This window comes from Pelophylax lessonae (assembly GCF_965119305.1).
Source record: "Pelophylax lessonae genome assembly, chromosome: 4".
Classification (NCBI taxonomy): domain Eukaryota; kingdom Metazoa; phylum Chordata; class Amphibia; order Anura; family Ranidae; genus Pelophylax; species Pelophylax lessonae.
In genome coordinates, this window is record NC_138771.1 from 130,349,295 (window position 1) to 130,370,802 (window position 21,508).

Here is a 21,508-nt window from a genome sequence, read left to right on the forward strand (position 1 = left end):
CAATGTGCTCTGGCCTCGCTTTCCTACTGTTTATATACTTAAAGAACTTCTTGGGGTTCTTTTTACTCTCCTCCGCTATATGTCTCTCGTGTTCTATTTTAGCCGCCCTGATTTCCTCTTTACATTTCTTATTACACTCTTTGTAGTGCTTAAATGCTGCCAATGACCCCTCAGTCTTGTATTTTTTGAAGGCCTTTTCTTTAGCTCTAATATACATTTTTATGTTGGAGTTTAGCCACCCAGGGTTTAGTTTTGCTCTTTTAAATTTATTTCCCTGTGGAATGCACTGGCCCACCCCCTTGTTAAGTATGCTCTTGAAGCACTCCCATTTTTCCTCCATGTTCTTTGTTCCCAGGGTTCTATCCCATTTGATATTTTCTAGCAGCGAGCGCAGTTTAGGGAAATTGGCTCTCGCAGTTTAGGGAAATTGGCTCCTCAGGGTGCAGGTCACAGGAGAGCTTTTAAAATACGTGGCAGTACCACACAAGCAGGGCCGGACAGGGAATAAAATTCAGCCCTGGAAATAATTTCATACAAGCCCCATAGCATTATTATACCGGCCCAACAGCATAACGTCATTACGGTATTTTCTTGTTCATAAAAGGGAAAACCATGCATTTTAAAGCACATGTGAAGAGTGTATTAAATATAGATAAGACAGATATGAAAGCATATAGGGCTATATATATATATATATATATATATATATATATATATATATATATAATATATATCAGCAAATTCTGGGTAAAAGTGCGGCCATGGTACAGGAGGTGGTCATAGGCTTTGCGGGCATGGTACAGGACATGTCAGAGGCTGCGGGCAGGGTGCAGAAGATGCAAGGGCTGTGGACATGGTACAGGAGATGCAGGTGCTCTGGACATGGTACAGGAGATGCAGGGGCTGCGGGCATGGTGCAGGAGATGCAGGGGCTGCACGCATGGTGCAGGAGATGCAAGGGCTGTGGACATGGTGCAGGAGATGCAGGGGCTCTGGACATGGTGCAGGAGATGCAGGGGCTCTGGACATGGTGCAGGAGATGCAGGGGCTCTGGACATGGTGCAGGAGATGCAGGGGCTCTGGACATGGTGCAGGAGATGCAGGAGCTGCATGCATGGTGCAGGAGATGCAGGGGCTGTGGACATGATGCAGGAGATGCAGGGGTTGCGGGCATAGTGCAGTAGATGCAGGGGCTGCGGACACGGTGCAGGAGATCCAGAGGCTGAGGGCACGGTGCAGAGGATGCAGGGGCTGCGGACATGGTGCAGGAGATGCAGGGGTTGTGGGCATGGTGCAGGAGATGCAGGGACTGCACGCATGGTGCAGGAGATGCAGGGGCTGCGGTCATGGTGCAGGGGCTGCGGACATGGTACAGGAGATGCAGGGGTGCGGGCATGGTGCAGGGGTTGCGGGCATGGTGCAGGAGATGCAGAGGCTGCAGACATGGTACAGGAGATGTCAGAGGCTGTGGACATGGTACAGGAGGACATGTTAGAGGCTGCGGGAATGGTACAGGAGATGCAGGGGCTGCAGGCATGGTACAGGAGATGCAGGGGCTGCGGACATGGTGCAGGAGATGCAGGGGCTGCGGACATAGTGCAGGAGATGCAGGGGCTGCGGACATGGTGCAGGAGATGCAGGGGCTGCGGACATGGTGCAGCAGATGTAGGGGCTGCGGACATGGTGGAGAAGGTGCAGGGGCTCTGGACATGGTGCAGGAGATGCAGGGGCTCTGGACATGGTGCAGGAGATGCAGGGGCTCTGGACATGGTGCAGGGGTTGCGGGCATGGTGCAGGAGATGCAGGGGCTGCACGCATGGTGCAGGAGATGCAGGGGCTGTGGACATGGTGCAGGAGATGCAGGGGTTGCGGGCATGATGCAGGGGCTGCAGGCATGGTGCAGGGGCTGCGGACATGGTACAGGAGATGCAGGGGCTGCGGGCTTGGTGCAGGAGATGCAGGGGCTGCGGGCAGGTGCAGGAGATGCAGGGGCTGTGGACACAGTGCAGGAGATGCAGGGGTTGCGGACACGGTGCAGGAGATCCAGAGGCTGAGGGCACGGTGCAGGAGATGCAGGGGCTGCGGAAATGGTTCAGGAGATGCAGGGGTTGCGGGCATGGTTCAGGAAATGCAGGGACTGCACGCATGGTGCAGGAGATGCAGGGGCTGCGGGCATGGTGCAGGGGCTGTGGATATGGTACAGGAGATGCAGGGACTGCGGGCATGGTGCAGGAGATGCAGGGGCTGCGGGCATGATGCAGGGGCTGCGGGCATGGTGCAGGAGATGCAGGGTTTCGGGCATGGTGCAGAAGATTCCGAGGCTGCGGGCAAGGTGCAGAGGCTGCGGACATGGTACAGGAGATGCAGGGGTTGCGGGCATGGTGCAGGGGCTGTGGGCATGGTGCAGGAGATGCAGGGGTTGCAGGCATGTTGCAGGGGCTGCGGGCATGGTACAGGGGCTGTGGACATGGTACAGGATATGCAGGAGTTGCGGGCATGGCGCAGGAGATGCAGGGCTGTGGGTATAGTTTAGGCAATGTGGGGCTGTGGGCATGGTGCAGGAGATGCAGTGCTGCAGGCATGGTACAGGAGAATCTCCTGTACCATGCCCGCAGCACTGCATCTCCTGAGAAGATGCAGGGGCTGCAGAGGAGTCTCACTTACCTTTTGGTGGGACGCCGCACATTTAAAAATGGCACCGCCCAGTACCAACACATCATCAAGCATGCGCCGCCTGCCCGGGAATAGCTGAACGTGTACGGGCTTTTCCCAGCTGTGGCGGTGCATGCACAGTGCGCATGTCGGACCGGCCGCAGCCTTTTTTTTACAGTTTTTTTGCAGCTTCAAGGCAGGGGGACTTGCCGGCCTACCGGAAATTTCCCGATAGGCCAGTCCGGCCCTGCACACAAGACCAGAGGGCCTTGAAAAGAGAAAGGGGAGGGTAAAGTTGAGAAGAGAAAGAGAAAACAGAGCACAAAGAAAGAAGTGCACCCTATCTTTTCCAAAGAGACGTGAGAAAGGTACCTTTTAAAAAAGTTGTGTTCTCAATCTTGCACCGCTTCCCTGGAATATATAGGTCATTGTGTGACCAATCATTTCTGTGGGGCGCACAGCATTTAGGGAATTCAATTTAGCCCCCCTAAAATGTGCTTTAGCGAGATAACTTGCCTGTAATAACGCATGACCCACATTGTGTAGGCAGCTGGATTCTGTAGAAGTCTGTGCAGAGTGTACTTTCCTCTTCCTGTAGCTGAACTTCTGGCACTGCTGAGGTTAAAGTATAAAAAATTTTTTTTATTTTAGTTTTGGATAGAGTGGAGAGGGGTTAGCTACCCTGTGTCCCTGTTAGGGAGATTCTCTCTCTCTATTTGTCCTGTTTACCATTAATTAGCATTGAAAGTGAAAGAAAAGCCCACATTTTGGGTTGTCCCCAGAAAATCTTCCAATGGGGACACTAGTTCTGGTGACTTAGGGGTCCCCATTTTTATTTGCAGAGATTTCTTCTCACTTCCTGTTTGGCTATGGGACAGGAAGTGACGTTAATCTCCGCAATGGGACACGGATGGCAAAAAAAAACAAAAAAACCCTGAAGGTTTAACCTTCCTTTACTCTTTTTAAAATGGAAAAAAAAGTTCTACTTTAAGCTCTGAAAAAAGACTTCCAATTTCCTACAATTTGAACCCTCTGTAAACAATGTTCTAATACTGTACTTTATTCTTTTGCCTACAATACGGACGCAGTTTTCTCTGATTCATATCAGTAGGGTAATACTACCCCCTACACGAGTAGGACACTAGGCAGAAAAAAGTTCTGGCTATGCCTATGGGCAGTCCCTGAGGGTACACCCTCTCTCTTCCTGCATAGGATGCCAGTTTTAATCTGCCTAGTCAGGAGTAAGGACCTAGTTCCATGCTGGGATCTTTGGTCCTGGCATAGAAGTAACTTTTTCTTCCGAAGGCCGTTGGCCACCTGTGCCCTGGTGCGTGACTTCTTCCAGCGGGTGCGACACTTGGTGCTTCCGGTGTGACCTCCGTCACCCACTGGGGACCTTGATTTTGTGCAGTCGGTTCTTTTAGACCCTCTGTTTGAGAGTATTTTGGGGTATCCCCTGCCTACCTTATTGCAGAAGGTGGCCTTCTTGGTTGCTGTCACTCTGCGTGCAGGTGTCGGCACTGGCGACATTGTCCTGTCGTTCTCCCTATATGTTGTTCATGGGGGCCAAGTGGTACTTCGTCCGGACCCGTTCTTCCCTCCAAAGGTGGTTTCTGGTGTTCACTTGCACGGGGACATTGTATTCCCATCTTGTGTCCTGAGCCCTCACATCCTAAGGAATGTGCATTGCTTACTCTGTTTAGAGTGCGGGCACTCCAGGTGTACTTGGCGACTACTGAGTCTTTTCGTGAGTCAGTCTCGCTCTCTGTACTTACGGATGGCCCATGAACGGGACTGCCTGCGTCTGCTGCGTCTATTCCCGGATGGATCGGACAGGCGGTGGTGCAGGTTTATTCAATTAGGGGTCAGGTTCTGCCTTTCCCTGTTTCGGCGCGTTCTACTCGAGTGCCTAGTGCTTCCTGGGCTTTTCGCCTTGTGGGCATCTGTGCTCCAGGTTGCAAGTCGGCTACCTGGTAGTTTGTTCACACCTTTACCACGTTTTATAAGGTGGATGGGCTGGCATTTCCAGATGCCTCTTTTCGGCCGCAAGGTTTTTTGCTGGCTGCTGTTTGGAGGGCTTTTGGCCTTCCTTGAGGGTGTTTACTGTTGTTTTTACGTGGGCCTCATCTTTTGTGCTGATGAGTCCTATGTTGCCTGGTCGGCTATGTTTGGCCTTGGGGACTTGTTCTTTTCTGCTGTTCCCACCCCTGATTTTATGGCACTGTTTTGGAGACGTCCCTACTGATATGAATCAGAGAGAACTATGTCTGTCAATGAACGATAGAGAAAACTGGATTTTTGACTTACCGTAAAATCCTTTTGTCTTAAGTTCATTGATGGACGCAGTACCCGCCCCTCTATTTTGAGTTGGGTTGGTGTTACTTTACTGACACTGCTTTGATACAAAACTGGCATCCTATGCAGGAAGAGAGAGGGTGTACCCCCTGGGACTGCCCATAGGCGTAGCCTGAATTTTTTTCTGCCTAGTGTCCTACTCCTGTAGGGGGCAGGATTACCCTACTGATATGAATCAGAGAGAACTGCGTCCATCGATGAATTTAAGAGAAAAGAATTTTACGGTAAGTCAAAAATCCAGTTTTTACATTTTCCCAATCTAACCCTAAAAGAAAAAAAGACTTCCCTGTTCACATATGTGAAGAAAACTTAAAAAAAACTTTTTTTTTTTTAATTGCTTAAGGCTGGGTTCACACCCGGAGTGGCTCACAGCAGGGATCTGATGTGTTCCTGTTTCCAGCCTGAAGCGGGCCAGAAGACGCACAGGACTCCTGTAGAGAGCCGGTCACAATCTCCTGGCACACAAATTGGATGTGGGGAAACCCGCATCCAATTTACAATAGTGTGAACCCTGCCAAAAGGAGATGAATAGGTTGGGGTGAGGACTCTGCAGGCCAGTCAAGTTCCTCCACCCCAAACTCGCTCACCTACCCTGAAAATAAAACCTACTGTTATTTTCGGAGAGGGCTGCAATATAAGTCCTACCCCAAAAAAAGCCCTAGTTTAGTGTTTTGTAAAATCATAGAATCCACTTTATTAGTGTTTTATATAATGTCCAGTGTGTGTTTCTGTAATCTAATAGTGTGAAATACCTTCGGTACAGCGCCGCTCAATGCTCAGCTGATTCCCTGCTCTGCTCTCCTTCTCTTCTCATAGCTGTCAGTGCAGTAGGGGATCTCAGCCTCTCCCCTCTGCAGTGCTCAGTGCGGGTCACGGAAGTGCCGAGCATTATATTATAATTGTGTGAAATACCTTTGGTAGCTGATCTCCCTCTGCTCTCCTTCTCTGCTCATAGCTGTCAGCGGGGGATCTCAGCCCCTCCTCTCTGCAGTGCTCAGAGAGGGTCACGGAAGTGCCGAGCATTATATTATAATTGTGTGAAATACCTTTGGTAGCTGATCTCCCTCTGCTCTCCTTCTCTTCTCATAGCTGTCAGCGGGGGATCTCAGCCCCTCCCCTCTGCAGTGCTCAGAGCGGGTCACGGAAGTGCCGAGCATTATATTATAATTGTGTGAAATACCTTTGGTAGCTGATCTCCCTCTGCTCTCCTTCTTTTCTCATAGCTGTCAGCAGGGGATCTCAGCCCCTCCCCTCTGAAGTGCTCAGAGCGGGTCATGGAAGTGCCGAGCATTATATTATAATTGTATGAAATACCTTCAGTACAGCGCAGCTCGGCACTCAGCTGATCTCCCTCTGCTCTCCTTCTCTTCTTATAACTGTCAGCGGGGATCTCAGCCCCTCCCCTCTGCAGTGCTCAGAGCGGGTCACGGAAGTACCGAGCATTATATTATAATTGTGTGAAATTCCTTCGGTACAGCGCCGCTCGGCGCTCAGCTGATCTCCCTCTGTTCTCCTTCTCTTCTTATAGCTGTCAGGGGGGGATCTCAGCCACTCCCCTCTGCAGTGTTCAGAGCGGGTTACAGAAGCGCCGAGCATTATATTATAATTGTGTGAAATACCTTTGGTAGCTGATCTCCCTCTGCTCTCCTTCTCTTCTCAAAGCTGTCAGCGGGGGATCTCAGCCCCTCCCCTCTGAAGTGCTCAGAGCGGGTCATGGAAGTGCCGAGCATTATATTATAATTGTATGAAATACCTTCAGTACAGCGCAGCTCGGCGCTCAGCTGATCTCCCTCTGCTCTCCTTCTCTTCTTATAACTGTCAGCGGGGATCTCAGCCCCTCCCCTCTGCAGTGCTCAGAGCGGGTCACGGAAGTGCCGAGCATTATATTATAATTGTGTGAAATTCCTTCGGTACAGCGCTGCTCGGCGCTCAGCTGATCTCCCTCTGTTCTCCTTCTCTTCTTATAACTGTCAGCGGGGATCTCAGCCCCTCCCCTCTGCAGTGCTCAGAGCGGGTCACGGAAGTACCGAGCATTATATTATAATTGTGTGAAATTCCTTCGGTACAGCGCCGCTCGGCGCTCAGCTGATCTCCCTCTGTTCTCCTTCTCTTCTTATAGCTGTCAGGGGGGGATCTCAGCCACTCCCCTCTGCAGTGTTCAGAGCGGGTTACAGAAGCGCCGAGCATTATATTATAATTGTGTGAAATACCTTTGGTAGCTGATCTCCCTCTGCTCTCCTTCTCTTCTCAAAGCTGTCAGCGGGGGATCTCAGCCCCTCCCCTCTGAAGTGCTCAGAGCGGGTCATGGAAGTGCCGAGCATTATATTATAATTGTATGAAATACCTTCAGTACAGCGCAGCTCGGCGCTCAGCTGATCTCCCTCTGCTCTCCTTCTCTTCTTATAACTGTCAGCGGGGATCTCAGCCCCTCCCCTCTGCAGTGCTCAGAGCGGGTCACGGAAGTGCCGAGCATTATATTATAATTGTGTGAAATTCCTTCGGTACAGCGCTGCTCGGCGCTCAGCTGATCTCCCTCTGTTCTCCTTCTCTTCTTATAGCTGTCAGGGGGGGATCTCAGCCCCTCCCCTCTGCAATGTTCAGAGCGGGTCATGGAAGTGCCGAGCATTATATTATAATTGTGTGAAATACCTTCGGTACAGCGTGGCTCGGTGCTTCTGTGACCCCCAGCTGTCAGCGGGGGAGAAGAGAAGGAAGAGCAGCGGGAAATCAGCCGAGCGACTCTGTACTGAAGGTATTTCACACTATTATAATATAATGCTCGGTGCTTCTGTGACCCGCTCTTAGATCCCCTGCTGACATCTATGAGAAGAGAAGGAGAGGAGAGCGGGAGATTAGCTGAGCGGCGCTATGCCAAAGGTACACTATTAGATTACAGAAACACACACTGGACATGTTATAAAACGGTAATAAATTGGATTCTAGAATTTTACAAACACTTTTACTAGGTTCACACAGGGGATTCCTTACACATAAGACCTACCCTTAAAATAAGCCCTACCGTGTCTTTTGGTGCCAAAATTAATATAAGAAGTCTTATTTTCGGGGAAACACGGTATGACTCTATGGACCTTGCTTTGTGCACTGGTCCAAATCATTTGGTGGAGGGGGGATTATGGTGTGGGGTTGTGTGAGGGAGCTTGAGCTTATCAGAAAGAGAATTACTGTCTTGGAAACATTTTTGTTCTGTCTGTGTCCCTGTTGCAGAACTTCCCCTACTTTCTATCAGAAGAACAGGAAGTGAGAGTAACACTCTCTATTGGAGCAGTGAAAGCCCGACAGGAGTTCTAAATTATCAAGACATATCACAGTATACAGTATAACATGAGGTTTATATAGTCCTAAAGACTCATGCACACCTCTAAATGCCCCTGCATGTTAGCCTATGTTTTTATGCACACGTAGGCGTTGTACGACCTGAAAGTCACACGCCTTTGACGCAACTTTGACATTACTTGAAGCAATGCCTGTGTACTCTTGAGGTCTATGGACCTCAAATCGTATCAAAGCCGAACAAAAGTAGTGCCAGGACTACTTTGAAGTTGCTGCGACTTGAAGTTGCACAGATATAAACAGTACTCATTGGAAATCATGGGGTACGACTTGTCATGCAACTTTGCAGTTCCAAGTCGCAGAACAAGTCGCACAAGTGTGAATGGGGCCTTAGAGGCAGAAAGAAAGAAAAAAACACACAGCCAGTACCTCCAGGGGCAGCAGAGTTTTGGCAGACAAAAACGTTTGATGTGCCTACATGCATCTAATTAGGTTTAAGCTCTAGGTGCGTTTAGAGCTTGGGCTGTAATTAATTTCAATGGCCAGATCACATTTTAATTCTTGCCATTCTTGCCAATGAAATGAATGAACAGCCAAGTGCTTGACACGCCTAAACGTGTTACACAAGTTTACAAGATTTAAGCATTTTTTCTGCCAAAACATTGCTGCCAGAAGGAAAGGAGTGTGGCAGAGTTAGCAACATTTCCAGTGTGCGTGAGGCCTAAAGTATATTTATGGTCTAAATTTTAAAATTAAATATTTCAACATTTTACTTTATTTATTAGTAACCTAAACCTATTAATCTGAGCGATCTACTTCCTTTGACTCCTGTGACACCTATTCACTATGCCCTGCTTATAGTCACTGCTGTGTCACAGAATTCACAGAGCCTGCCTTCTGACCTACAGAGGTGGTGAGAGGAGGAGTTCCAGGAGGCAGAGTCAGTACAGGAATCACAGCTTGCAGGCAGCACAGTACCATGGGATATGTAGTCCTTAGAAATGGAAGCAAACAGCAGAAGAGAAACTACAAAGCATGCAGGGAATCCAGGAAGATGTATAAAGAGATGGCCAGCAGAGAGACAGCATTCACAACATGAAAGGAGACTTTTCAAGTCAGTTTATAATGGATTGTCAAAAATACCTATTGTTTGTGTTACTGTTACAATGCTGATGTTATTAAATGAAAGTGTGCCGCTGTGACCACAGATCTCCCTTAATGTTAAACATTAGGTTATTATGTTACAAGAGTTTCATGACCATATAAGAATGTGACGTGACACATGACATCACAGCTCCATAATAGTGAGACGTATTTGTTTATTCCACGTATGCAGTATGCTGATTTATGTATGACTGTACATGCGTGAAACCTGCAACAGCTTTTATATCACACAGAGTGCAGACATTCCAGAATAGTGGAAGTCTCTGTGTGAAGTATTAGTCACCACATTTCTTCTAGTTTCCAGTGTAGATAACGCTGTCACTGTGCTGTCACACTTCCTTTCCTGATGCATCTCCTTCCTCTTCCTTGCTATGCTATTCTGCTTGTGCAGTTACAGTTTCTTCTACTACTGGAGAGTTCCCTTTTTCCATTGCACCACAATAGCAATCTATATTTGTCAAACATTTGATTCCATGGGCAGGTATGTTTCTGATAGAATGGGGGAGTTCATGTCAGTCTTTTTGCCGTTAATGGGATAAAATAGGGGTTAAAAAATAAAATCCAGGAGCTGTTGTGTCACTGCAAGAGATGGAGCTGCTTTATTAGGGGAAGACAGGCAAACGTGCTTCCATTAACAACAGTTGTGAAAGCTTAAAGAGAAAACAGCCAGCTATTTTGCTTTAAGTATATTGACTACCTGGCTTCTGTACTGTATGATGACTACTTTTCCTCCTCTCCCAGGTTGCTTATCAGAGGTGGAGGAAGGGGGCGGTATGTGTATGTGCTGAGCTGTCAGAGGGGTGGGTATCTGGTGACACTCCTTCACAGGTAAACACACAGGTTAGGTCAGACCTCAGGGACAAATGATTAGTACTTCTCACATGAACTGCATATTCCAAAATGGGTAGTTGTGTCAGCAGCAAGGCACGGTGAGACTCTAACATTCTTTTTGAATGTTCTACTTTCGTTCGTTCTGTCTGTCTGTCCGTACAGTTTTATAGCTACATTTCTTTTGCACTGCCATGCTTCCTGCTTACCTTGCCGTTGTGTATTGTATGTTGTTGGTTCTTCGCACAGAAAATTAAGATGTTAATTAACAGTATAGAATGAATGAATAATGTGATAGATTAATAACCAGCTCTCATCAATCTGTCTTTTGCAGCACTCCAGAAGATATGCCTGCACAAGGCTCTCCTTCTTTAGCACCCACGTTGCCCCCTTTGCCTGGTGATCAGACTGTGACGGACGCTTCACCCACCCCTCCTGACACTGATGTACAGACTTGTGAAAAGCCAGAAGCTGTTTCTGACAGTTCATCAGACTGCAGCCCAGGGGGAGCCACCTACAGCAACTTAGGTGAGAATCACCTGCAGGTCTTGTGTAGTAACATAGTAATACCCCAAGAATAGGGAAATTCTTTTCTACATATCTGCTTACTGGTATGTTGTCCATTACTCAGAGATCGTTACAGTGCACCCATCAATTTGTGATATGGCTAACAAAGTCTACGAGCTGGAATTGTGTTTTTTTTTTAGATACGGTTTACATTGACAGTGGATCATATCCCTTTTAAAAATAATTCCATAGGAATAAAAATGTATAGCTAAAATCGGCTAGTACAGTAGAAACCAGCTGTCATTCGGCCTGTGTGTACAGCTTATTGTCCAACAAAAGCTGATCCCAGGACTGGCTTCTGTCCAACAAGCATGCTGTAAAACCAGCAGCCAGTCGCCATCCGATTAGCGCTCAGAGCCAATGGCTGTGAGCGCTGACTGGCGTGTTCTGGGGGGGGGGGGGGGTCTCCCTGTCAGAACACAACACAACAGGCAGATTACTGTGCTAACATTGCATAGTTAGTTCAGCTAGCCTAGCTCCCTGCTGGGTTGAATAAAACTTAACATGTGTACCAGGCATAAGATGAAATAAACAAAATTATTATAGAATTTATATGGTATACCTCTAAGGATGTCATTATTATTATTATTATACAGGATTTATATAGCGCCAACAGTTTGCGCAGCGCTTTACAATGTGAAGGAAGACAATACAGTTACAATACAGTTCAAAACAGGAGGAACTAGAGGGCCCTGCTTGTTAGAGCTTACAATCTAGAAGGGAGGGTCAAGTGAAACAAAAGGCAATAACCGTGGGGGATGGGTTGATGGAGAAAAAGGAGGTACATTTGTTAGGGGTTGGTAGGATAGGCTTCTCTGAAAAGGAGGGTCAGAGATCGCCTAAAAGCTAATAGAGTGGGGGATAATCGGACAGATAAGGGTAAGGAGTTCCATAGGATTGGAGAGGCTCTGGAAAAGTCCTGGAGGCGAGCATGGGAGGAGGTGATGAGTGAGCTAGAGAGCAGGAGGTTTTGAGAGGAATGAAGAGAGCGATTAGGTTGGTATTTTGAGATGAGGCTGGTGATGTAGCTGGGGGCTAGGCTGTGGATTGCTGTCATCGGTGATATTTTGCAAATTTATGAACTACTCTATTAATATTGTGTCACCTGTCATTTTTTTGTGATCTGCTAGAGAATGCAGACAAAAAAAACCTGATAAAGTTTTTAACCCTCTACAACTGTACTTAAAATCTTTTATTTCTTTATGTTTTTTTTTTACTGTCTTCAACCCTGTTAGCGAGATTTTCCCTCTTTTCCTGTCATTATGACCACCTTCACTAGGACAGGAATTGAAGGAAATCCTCAATTCAAGACACAAGTGTAACCCTTCCTTCACTATAAAAATCAAACAAAAAAGTTTAATTGGAGTTCCACTTTAAGGCTAGGCTCACACATATGTGAATTGAATGCATTTTGAACCGCATCCAATTCGCATGAAATGTAAAAGAACATTGCTTTCTATTGTGCCTGTTCACATATGTCCAGTGCAGCCGGGGTGCAGATTAAGGGCTCTTTCACACGAGCGTTCCGTATGTCCGTTTTTCATCCCATCCGTTTGCGGATGAAAAACTGACATAATGTATCTCTATGTAAATACGGATGTCAGTGAATGATCATCAGCTGACATCCGTTTTTCGTCAGGTCAGTTCAGTTCAGTTTTTTTGAACGGAGGAGAACCCTATTTTTTCTTCCTTTCAAAAAACGGAACGGACGTAAAAACGGATGTCAGTGGTGTCATCCTCTGACATCCGTATTTACATAGAGATACATTATGTCAGTTTTTCATCCACAAACGGATGGGATGAAAAACGGACATGTGGACCGGATGACACAAGTGTCATCCGTGTCCGTTACAAAAAAAAAAAAAAAAAAAGGACCTGATCGGGCAAAAAAAAAGGAACGCCCGTGTGAAAGAGCCCTTAGTGCGAATTGAAAAAGAGTCCTGTGAGTTTTCTGAGCAGTGGGGTCCAGCGCAGGTGCGAATTAAGGCTCATTGACTTCTGAAGCACACATGTCATTCACTTTTGAACAGGATAAGATCTTGACCTGATCCTAATGTAGACCTGATCATGATCAAAAACTGACCAGAAACACTGAACAACTACTTTGTCAATTAGCTGTGAAAACAGAGCTTCAATTCACAACGCACATGTGTGAACCCAGCCTAAAGTGTCAGTCTACCCAAAAGTAATATTTTATTTATAAGTTGAAACTGGTGGGTGAGCTGTCCCTTGGCTTCCCATATGTCTTGTATACTTCGACTGTGAGTTTCCCTGTCATGATTCCAGTCTGTCCATCTGGAGATTTATGTGGTCTCACCGCCTTTTGTATGTTCTAGCATCTCCTTTTGCATTCTCCATAGTATATAAAATCCAACAAGGAGAGAAGAACCCCTCATAATGTTCACAGTAGGTGTGCAGATAATGCGACTCAAGCACAGAAATGTCACCATTAAAGTCACTGAGAGATAAAGGAAACTGACAGTTTTATTTCCAAGCAACCACAAAAAAACTGAATTATTAGTGTAGATTGATCTGATCCCTTAAATACAAATTTTTTACCAAAGCCTTAGCTTAAGAGTCTGCTGGTTAAAATTTTAGTTGAAGTAGTAAAACAATTTACAACAGATAAAGCCAAGGAGGAATGTCAGTAATAATAAATGAGCTACAGTATAAAAAATACAAGCAGCCACTGGGGAGCACTCCTCCCTATCAATACCTACAGTAATCTATTATAACGGTGTTCAAACTCTAGAAATAAGCACCTAAGTTTAACTAACCTGTTGCAGCCTGTGTAACACATAAAAAGGGTGGACTTTAACGCCTACATGCCGCACATATATCACTGGGAAGGCACTCCCAGCACAGAGAGCAAGCTGTTAAAGACAGCTGTCGGTCCCAGCTATTGAACAGCAGCCGGCAGAACTGGCTCCTGATCATGTGACCACTGTGACAGCCAATCACAGTGTTCATATTATCGCCGATCCTTTCTGCCCCCTGGAACTTTTTTAAGGGATGCTGGGGTGGGTGGCAGGGAATTTTTTAAAAATGTGGACATTTTACTCAAACAAGACTGTTATGCCTCGTACACACGTACCGATCGTCGGCCGAACGATCGGCCGTCTTTTGTCCAAGGGCTGTCGTGTCTGTTGAAAAGTGCAAAAGACTGCTCATGAATTTTGTCGGCCAACAACAGCCGACTGCAGAAGTGATGTCATGTGATGGTTAACTTTCCCTGTGTTTTTTCTTTTCTGAGCATGCCCAGTCTTGCAAATCTGCTGTCTGTCGGCCGAAATCTGTACTGACTGGCGAACAATCGGCCGTTCTGGTGTCGGCATACAAAAATTTTAATGCTTGCACAACAGATTCTGTTGGGCCGAAAGTGCGCTGTCGGCTGGCGGAAGCATCATACTAACAAGCCTACAATCGGCCGATCGGTCGTCGGCCGAATCTTTTCGGCCGACAATCTGCACGTGTATGCGGGGCATTAGGTGCAACCTTGACTGCCAGAGATCATTGTGGAATTTCTGGCTATTGACTGCATCTGATTGCAAGCTTGATCTTGATAGAAGCTAGCTTCAAGTGTTTGTTCACCATAAGGGCTTGTTCACATGCATAGTGTGCTAGGAAGTGCAATCACTGTTTGGATTGCTTCTCAGAGGGCATTTGACAGGTGGTGAGGAAGTGATATGTTGCCTCCTCGCTGACTGATTTAAGCCTGTGAATGCTGCACAGCTGCGCAGCAATCACATATATGGTTGCAGCATGGCCCCATAGATTTGCATTGGTAATGACCACTAAATGTAACATGCTTTTGGTTTTTGCACAGCTTTGAAACACAACATCACAGCCGCAGTGTGTGTACAGCAATGAGCGGCTAGATGTCTATGTCCAGAGGGCTGTAAACCATGGCGCTTTTTTTTTTTTGCTACCTTTTGGTCTGGTGAATATCTGAATAGTACAAAAAATGACCTGCTGATCTGGTAGAAAACTAGTGAGCTTTCAACTTCTTGCAATGAACTGTCAACACAGTGCCCCCACTAACCTGAATTACCGAGTAGTGTTATTAGCCCTGTTCAGTTCACCTCTGTGAACTACAGAACAAATCCCTCTGTTATGGAGATTAGGGGAAGGGGTTGTTCTGCAGTCCTAACTCTAATTATGTCCTAGCCTGACAACGTTGTTTCTCCATAGATACAGTACAGTGAGTTAGGCAGGCCATACATTAATCGTTTTTTTGTTTAACGAAAAAAAATGACCTGATTTCCCTCATCCACATGTTCAAGGTGAATGGGGGAATTACTCCAGCTGAGTTATTGCATTCTGATAGCAGGGAGACTTACCCGCCGTCAGATTACCCTGGTGCCAGTGGCACAGATCATTCGGAAAAAACCCAACGGTAGATCAACTTTCCCAAGTCATCTTTCAGGACGGCCTTATGAGGGAGTGGCTACTTCCACCTAGCACAGGAAACACAAATGCACATTAGTATAAAAAGACAGGCACTATGCATGGTCCCTAAGTTATTGTGTTTCCTCCTGCCAAACAGGATCACTGATTTGTTTTCTCATCATCTGTCAGGCCTTTGTGCTAGGTGGCAGGGACCTCCCAGGCTTATATCTGTTTCCCCTGGGGCAGTGTTCCTGGGTAAATGGAAGGATTATCTTGGGCTCTCCTGGGGAGGCTAAGGGACCCTCTCTCCCCTGTGTTTTTTGGTAGGTCCTGAGGACAGCCATTATAGGAGGCTAACCCTCTCCCCTGTGGATTTAGTGTAGTGCACTTACTTGTAGCTTCCCCCCATGTGTTACTGTGAAGCCAGGCATGACTTCCTGATGGTTTGGAGGCAGGGGGCCGAGTGCTGATGTCACTTCCGGTCCAGGCTAGTGATGTACTTCCGGCGGAAGTGATACGGCAGCCATATTGGATGGAGCAGAAGCTGGAATGGAGTCCAGGATGTCCCAGCAAGATTAAGGTGGAATGTGCTTTGCCTGGGCATGCCGATCCACACATGCCAGGCCAGGATTCACAGAGGAGGTCAAGGGCTGAGCTGGGTGTTACCAGCTTATTTAAAGGACCTTCCGCTGATCCTGAAGAGGATTTGGGGGTGCAGGAGGATCCAAGCCCTAAAGTAGGAAAGTGATGACTGTGCATCATCTTATCCTTACCTGCAGCTCGGTGAAGGGGCACTGAGTGGGGTGTTTTAGTTATTTATTTGTTTGTTTTTTGGAGAGGTTAGGGAGTCAGACACTGGTGTCCTTTTTCCTTCTTTCTTTTTTTTTCTTCCTTACACCTGGCAGCTCCCTCTGAATCAGCTCCTTTTTTATCGTTTGTGCCTCCCCAGGGGAAGAGCCGTGAAAATAAGAATGAAGCAGGGCCTGCTGAGGTCCCTAAAAAGAGATGTGCCTTGTGTAAACCCAAGTTGTCATCCTCATGGAAAAAAAATGTTATGCGAAGAATGCATAGATGCCTTAGCCAAGAAAGAAAGTAGCTCTATACGCAAGAAGTTTCTAGATACCATGAAGACTGAAATGGTTAAAACATTTGAATCCTTCAGAAACTCTCCTTAAGATTCAGGACCCCTGGATATTGCTATACCTAGTACTTCCGCTTCTAGCTCAGCAACTCCCATTCCAACCCCTGGGGCTGCAGAGGGGGATCCAGGGGTGCTGGAGGAGATGGGAGAAGGATCCAGCAGGGAATGTAGTCCTGAGGAGGGGGAACTCAAGGTAAAGAAAGGTAGTCAAGTTCAGAAATTCGTTTTTCCTTCTGATGAGACAGAGGAGCTCCTAAAATTAATTTATGATACATTAGAGCTGGAAAAGGAGAAGAAAGAGGATCTATCTATCCATGACAAACTTTATGCGGGGTTACATACAAAAGAGACTCGATCTTTCCCTGTACATGCAGCATTGAAGGACACAATCTTACAAGAATAGAAAGAGCCTGAGAAGAGGGTTATTCTCCCTAAAAGCCTCACAAGAAGGTTTCCCTTTAGAGAGGAACACACATCACTATGGGAAAAGTGTCCAAGACTGGATGCATCATTGTCCAGGGTTGCAAAGCATTCAGACTTGTCATTTGAAGACAAGTTCACTTAAAGATGCCATGGGCAGGAAGGCTGAAGGCTACCTAAGGGAGGCATGGGACGCAGGAGCAGCACACTTCCAACTGATTATTGTTTCTACTTGCATTGCCAGGACCATTGATTGAGGCAATTAAATGTTTTGCTGGAAAATGATACACCTAAAGAAGAGCTTCTGGATTCCCGCCCGGTACGTAACAAAGCAGTCGCTTACACTTTGCCTGAAGCCATCAGGTTTTTCGGCTAGATGCACTGCTCTGATCAACCAAGCAAAAAGGGCTATTTGGTGGAAAACATGGGCAGGAGCTGCCTCTTCCAAGACAGTTATGTTCTCTGCCATTCAAAGGAAATTTAGTCTTTGGTGAAGATCTAGATTCAGTGTTGGAACATTTATCAGACAGGAAGCAAAGTTTTCCGGTCCCCAAAAAACAGCAATAGAAGAAAGGGTTTCGTCCTTTCAAGAAAATGGGACCTAAAGAAGGTAGCAAACAAGAGTAAAAGAAGCCATTGCAATATAGAAAACCAAAGGTAAAAGGGGGGATTTCTGTTTAATCCCTTGCAGCCTAAGATAAAAGGGCAATGACTCTCCTTGCCAGGCAGGAGCGAGACTGGGGGCCTTCCTATCCCAGTGGCAGGCCACATCAAACAACGCATACATCTTAGATCTAATCGCCAGGATGGAGTCCATCGCTGCTGCTGCAAAGGAGGTGCAGGTTCCCTTTGCCACTCACAAGCCATCCAGAGCAGCAAAGAGGTTTCCTTTCCCCACCTATTTTGACAAAATTGTTGCTAAAGAGTGGGGACTACCAAAGCGTCCCTTTGGGGTCCCTAAGTCAATCGTATCCCCCCTGAACATTTTTTAGTAACCAGGCTTCCGAAAAATGCGAACATTACACCTGCCATGACAAATCTGCTTCAAGAAATGATGGACCAAGGAGTCATAAGTTATATCCTCCCTATCTCAAAGGGAAAGCAGAGGGGGTTTTTACTCCCACATCTTTCTAAGGAAGAAACAGTCAGGAAACTTCAGACTGATCCTCAACCTGAAAATGTTCAACAGAACAGTCAAATACAAAAAATTCAAGATGGAAACCATCTTTCTCTTTCGTTTATTGACGGGCACAGCTCCTGAACTTCATAACCATTGGGTGATACTGCCCCCTAAAGGAGTAGGACACTAGGCAGAAAAAGAATCTGGCTATGCCTATGGGTAGTCCGAGGGGATATACTCCCTTTCCCTGCTGTAGGTACTCAGTTTTTTTTCTGCCTAGTCAGGAGTAAGGACCTAGTTTCTTGCTAGGATCTCTGGTCTTGGCAAATTTTTTTCTATTTAGATAAAAAAAATTCTCCTGGATTTTTCCTATGAGATCTACAATCAACTTCCAGACTGGGCGACGAATGCTGCGGGAGTTTGGCTGGATTCTGAATTTTCAGAAGTCTGCTCTGGTCCCGTCAACAAAGCTGGACTACTCTGGGTCTGACTCTGGACTCGGCCTTAGCCAGAGTTTTTCTTCCTCTGGACAAACTCCAGAAATTGCAGGCCTCAATTCATTTCCTGCTGTCCGGCAGATGGTCATCCCTCCGACCTTGAATGCGGGTGCTGGGCCTGATAGTGTCTACCTTCGAGGTGGTTCCTGTTTGCACAATTCCATACAAGGTCCCTGCAAAGAGAGATCCTGGCTAAATGGGACAAGACTCGGCAGTCTCTGGAAAATCAGATACAGCTAAGTCGGGGAATGAAGGAGTCCCTGATATGGTGGCTTCGTTCTCCGGTGCTTCGTCTGGTCAAATCCTTCCTTCCCTTTTATTGGACTGTGGTCACCACAGATGCCAGCCTGTCCGACTGGGGAGGCGTCCTCGGCAAACATTCTGCTCAGGGGATCTGGACACTGGAAGAGTCTAGACTACCGATCATTGTCTTGGAACTCTGAGCGATCAGACTGTGTCTAGCCCATTGGACAGATCATTTTGAGGGATCCCCAGTGCGCATTCAATCAGACAATGCCATGGCCATGGCTTATGTCAATTTCCGGGGGGCATAAGAAGTATCCTGGTGGCTCTGGAGGTAGCCGGCATTCTAAGGTGGGCAGAACAGTTTGTTTCAGCCCTCTCCGCCATACATATTCCCAGGGTGAAAAACTGGCAAGTGGATTACCTCAGTCGGCAGGCATTGGACCAAGGTAAGTGGTCTTCGGTGGGGTATCGCCAAGGTGGATCTGTTGGCGTCTCGGCTCAAAAGAAAGGTGCAGAGATTTGTGGCTTAGTCACAGGATCCTCTGGAGGACGCCGCAGATGGGCTAGTGGCCCGGTGGGGTCAGTATCGTCTGATTTACGCCTTCCCTCCTCTCAGGCTTTGCCAAGACTTCTAAGCAGGATCAAGGCAGAAGGGATTCCGGTCATCTTAGTAGCTCCAGACTGGCCTCGCCAGGCTTGGTACGCCGATCTGGTGCGGCTGGTCACCGACAGTCCCTGGAAGCTTCCTCTCAGGGAGAATCTGCTGTCCCAAGGACCAATCTTCCATCCTGCTTTACAGTCACTGGCTTTGAGGGCTTGGGTATTGAATGCCAGGTGCTGAAGGATAGAAGTTTATCTGAGTCAGTGATTCCTACGCAGTTAAAAGCTAAGAAATCTATTTCTAGGAAGATCTACCCTCGTACATGTAAGATGTACATTGTGTGGTGTGAGTCTCTTGAGGTTTATCCTCGCTCCTTCTCGGTGGTTTGGATCTTGACCTTCCTTCAATGGGGGTTGTACAGAAATTGACCTTGAGTACCATCAAGGGCAAGGTGTTGGCTTTGGCCTGCATGACCCTTGGCCACACACTCCCTGGTGCGTACCTTTTCTTCAGAGTGTCTGACATTTGATTTCTCCAGTGTGGTCTCAGTTGCCGCTTTGGGACCCCAATTTGGTGCTTTCGGTCCTCCAGAAGCCCCCCTTTGAGAATCATCTGGAGATTCCCTTGCTTACACTGTTTCAGAAGCTGGCTTTTTTGGTGTCTATTACCTCTGCGCGCAGTGTGTCAGAACTGACAGCATTATCCTTTTGTTCACCTTACCTTGTGATTCACAAACATAAGGTGGTTCTTTGCCCCTGTCTGTCGTTCCTCTCAAAGGTTGTCTCTGATTTTCATTTGCATGAAGACATTATGTTGCCTTCCCTGTGTCCCAGGCCTAAACATCCGAAGGAAATTGCCTTGCATGCCTTGGATGTGGTCCGGGCAATTAGGGTGTACCTGGCAGCTACAGAGTCTTTACAGAGACTTACTATTTGTGCTCACGATGGGCCTCAGAAAGGGTTGTCCGCTTCCTCTGCGACCATTTCCAAATGGATCAGAGAGACAGTTATTCCGGCCTATTCCATCAAGCGTCAGGTTTCTCCTTTCCCTGTTAAGGCGCACTCTACTCAGGTGCTTAGTGCCTCATGAGACGTCAGTGATGCAGGTTTGCAAGACAGCCACCTGGTCGTTGGTGCACACTTTCACAAAGTTTTATAAAGTGGATGTGTTGGTATCTAGGGATGTTCTTTTTGGCTGCAAGGTTTTGCAGGCTGCTGTTTAGAGGACCTGATCCTCTTCGAGGGTGTATTTTCCTTTTTTTTTTAGGTGGGCTCTAGTAGTTGTTTTGGTTGAGCTCCTCTTGCCTGGTTGGCTACTGTTTAGCCTTGGGAATTTTTCTGCTGTTCCCACAGTGTTTACCACTGGTTTGGGACGTCCCATTGGTTATGAAGATCAGGACCCCACAACGTCCATTAGAAAGATAATGAGATTGTTAGGACTGATGACAGCAGTGACTTGGGCCCAGACTCACATGAGAGCTCTTCAAAGGTTCATGTTATCAGTATGGAATGGTCACCAACAATCACTAAACAATCTTGTGACACTGCCGAGTCCAGTGAAGGAATCCTTACAGTAGTGGCTGCTAGAAAGGAATCTGTCTCTGGGACATTGCTGGACACAGGTGATTCCATTAAGAATCACAACAGACGCAAGTGCGTGGGGTTGCGGAGCCCACATGAGCCACCAGGCAGCCCAAGGGAAATGGGCCAAGACGTTTTCCAACGTGAGAGAACTGAGGGCAACCTGGGAAGCTCTGCGCACTTTCGCATCCACCATAAGGGGAAAACATTTATTAATCCTTTGGGACAATATCACCGCGGTTTCCTATATCAACAAACAAGGAGGCACGCATTTAGCAATCCTCAGGGAACTAGCCGGGATAATATTTTGCTGGGCAGAAGAGAATGTCCTTTCCCTTGCAGCAGTACACATCAAAGGGAAATTAAACTCGCTAGATCTCACTTACAGAATGGGGTCTGAACCAAGAAGTGTTCACGGTGATCACTCAAAACTGGGGTTATCTGGAGATAGACCTTTTTTCTTCCTCGAAAATTGCAAAAGTAAGGAAATTCTTCTCGCTATACAGGGATTTGAGCAGTTTAGGTTTGGATGTGGTCGCCCACCCCTGATCAGGGAAGCTCTTATACGCATTTCCTCCCTTCAGGCTTATTCCAAAAGTCTTACAGAACATCCAAACTCCAGAAGCATAGGTCATCGTAATAGCCCTGTTTTGGCTG

At 47.0% G+C, this 21,508-nt stretch overlaps 1 protein-coding gene across 3 annotated transcripts in view; it reads left to right on the plus strand.

The window, feature by feature from the left end:
- PEAK1 (pseudopodium enriched atypical kinase 1) overlaps nt 1-21,508 on the plus strand; it is a 156,700-nt gene that overhangs the window by 124,402 nt on the left and 10,790 nt on the right. For all 3 annotated transcript variants that reach the window (XM_082254202.1, XM_082254203.1, XM_082254204.1), the window contains one exon: nt 10,625-10,818. In XM_082254202.1, the coding sequence (XP_082110328.1) occupies nt 10,625-10,818 (194 nt within the window). The remainder of the gene's footprint in view (nt 1-10,624; nt 10,819-21,508) is intronic.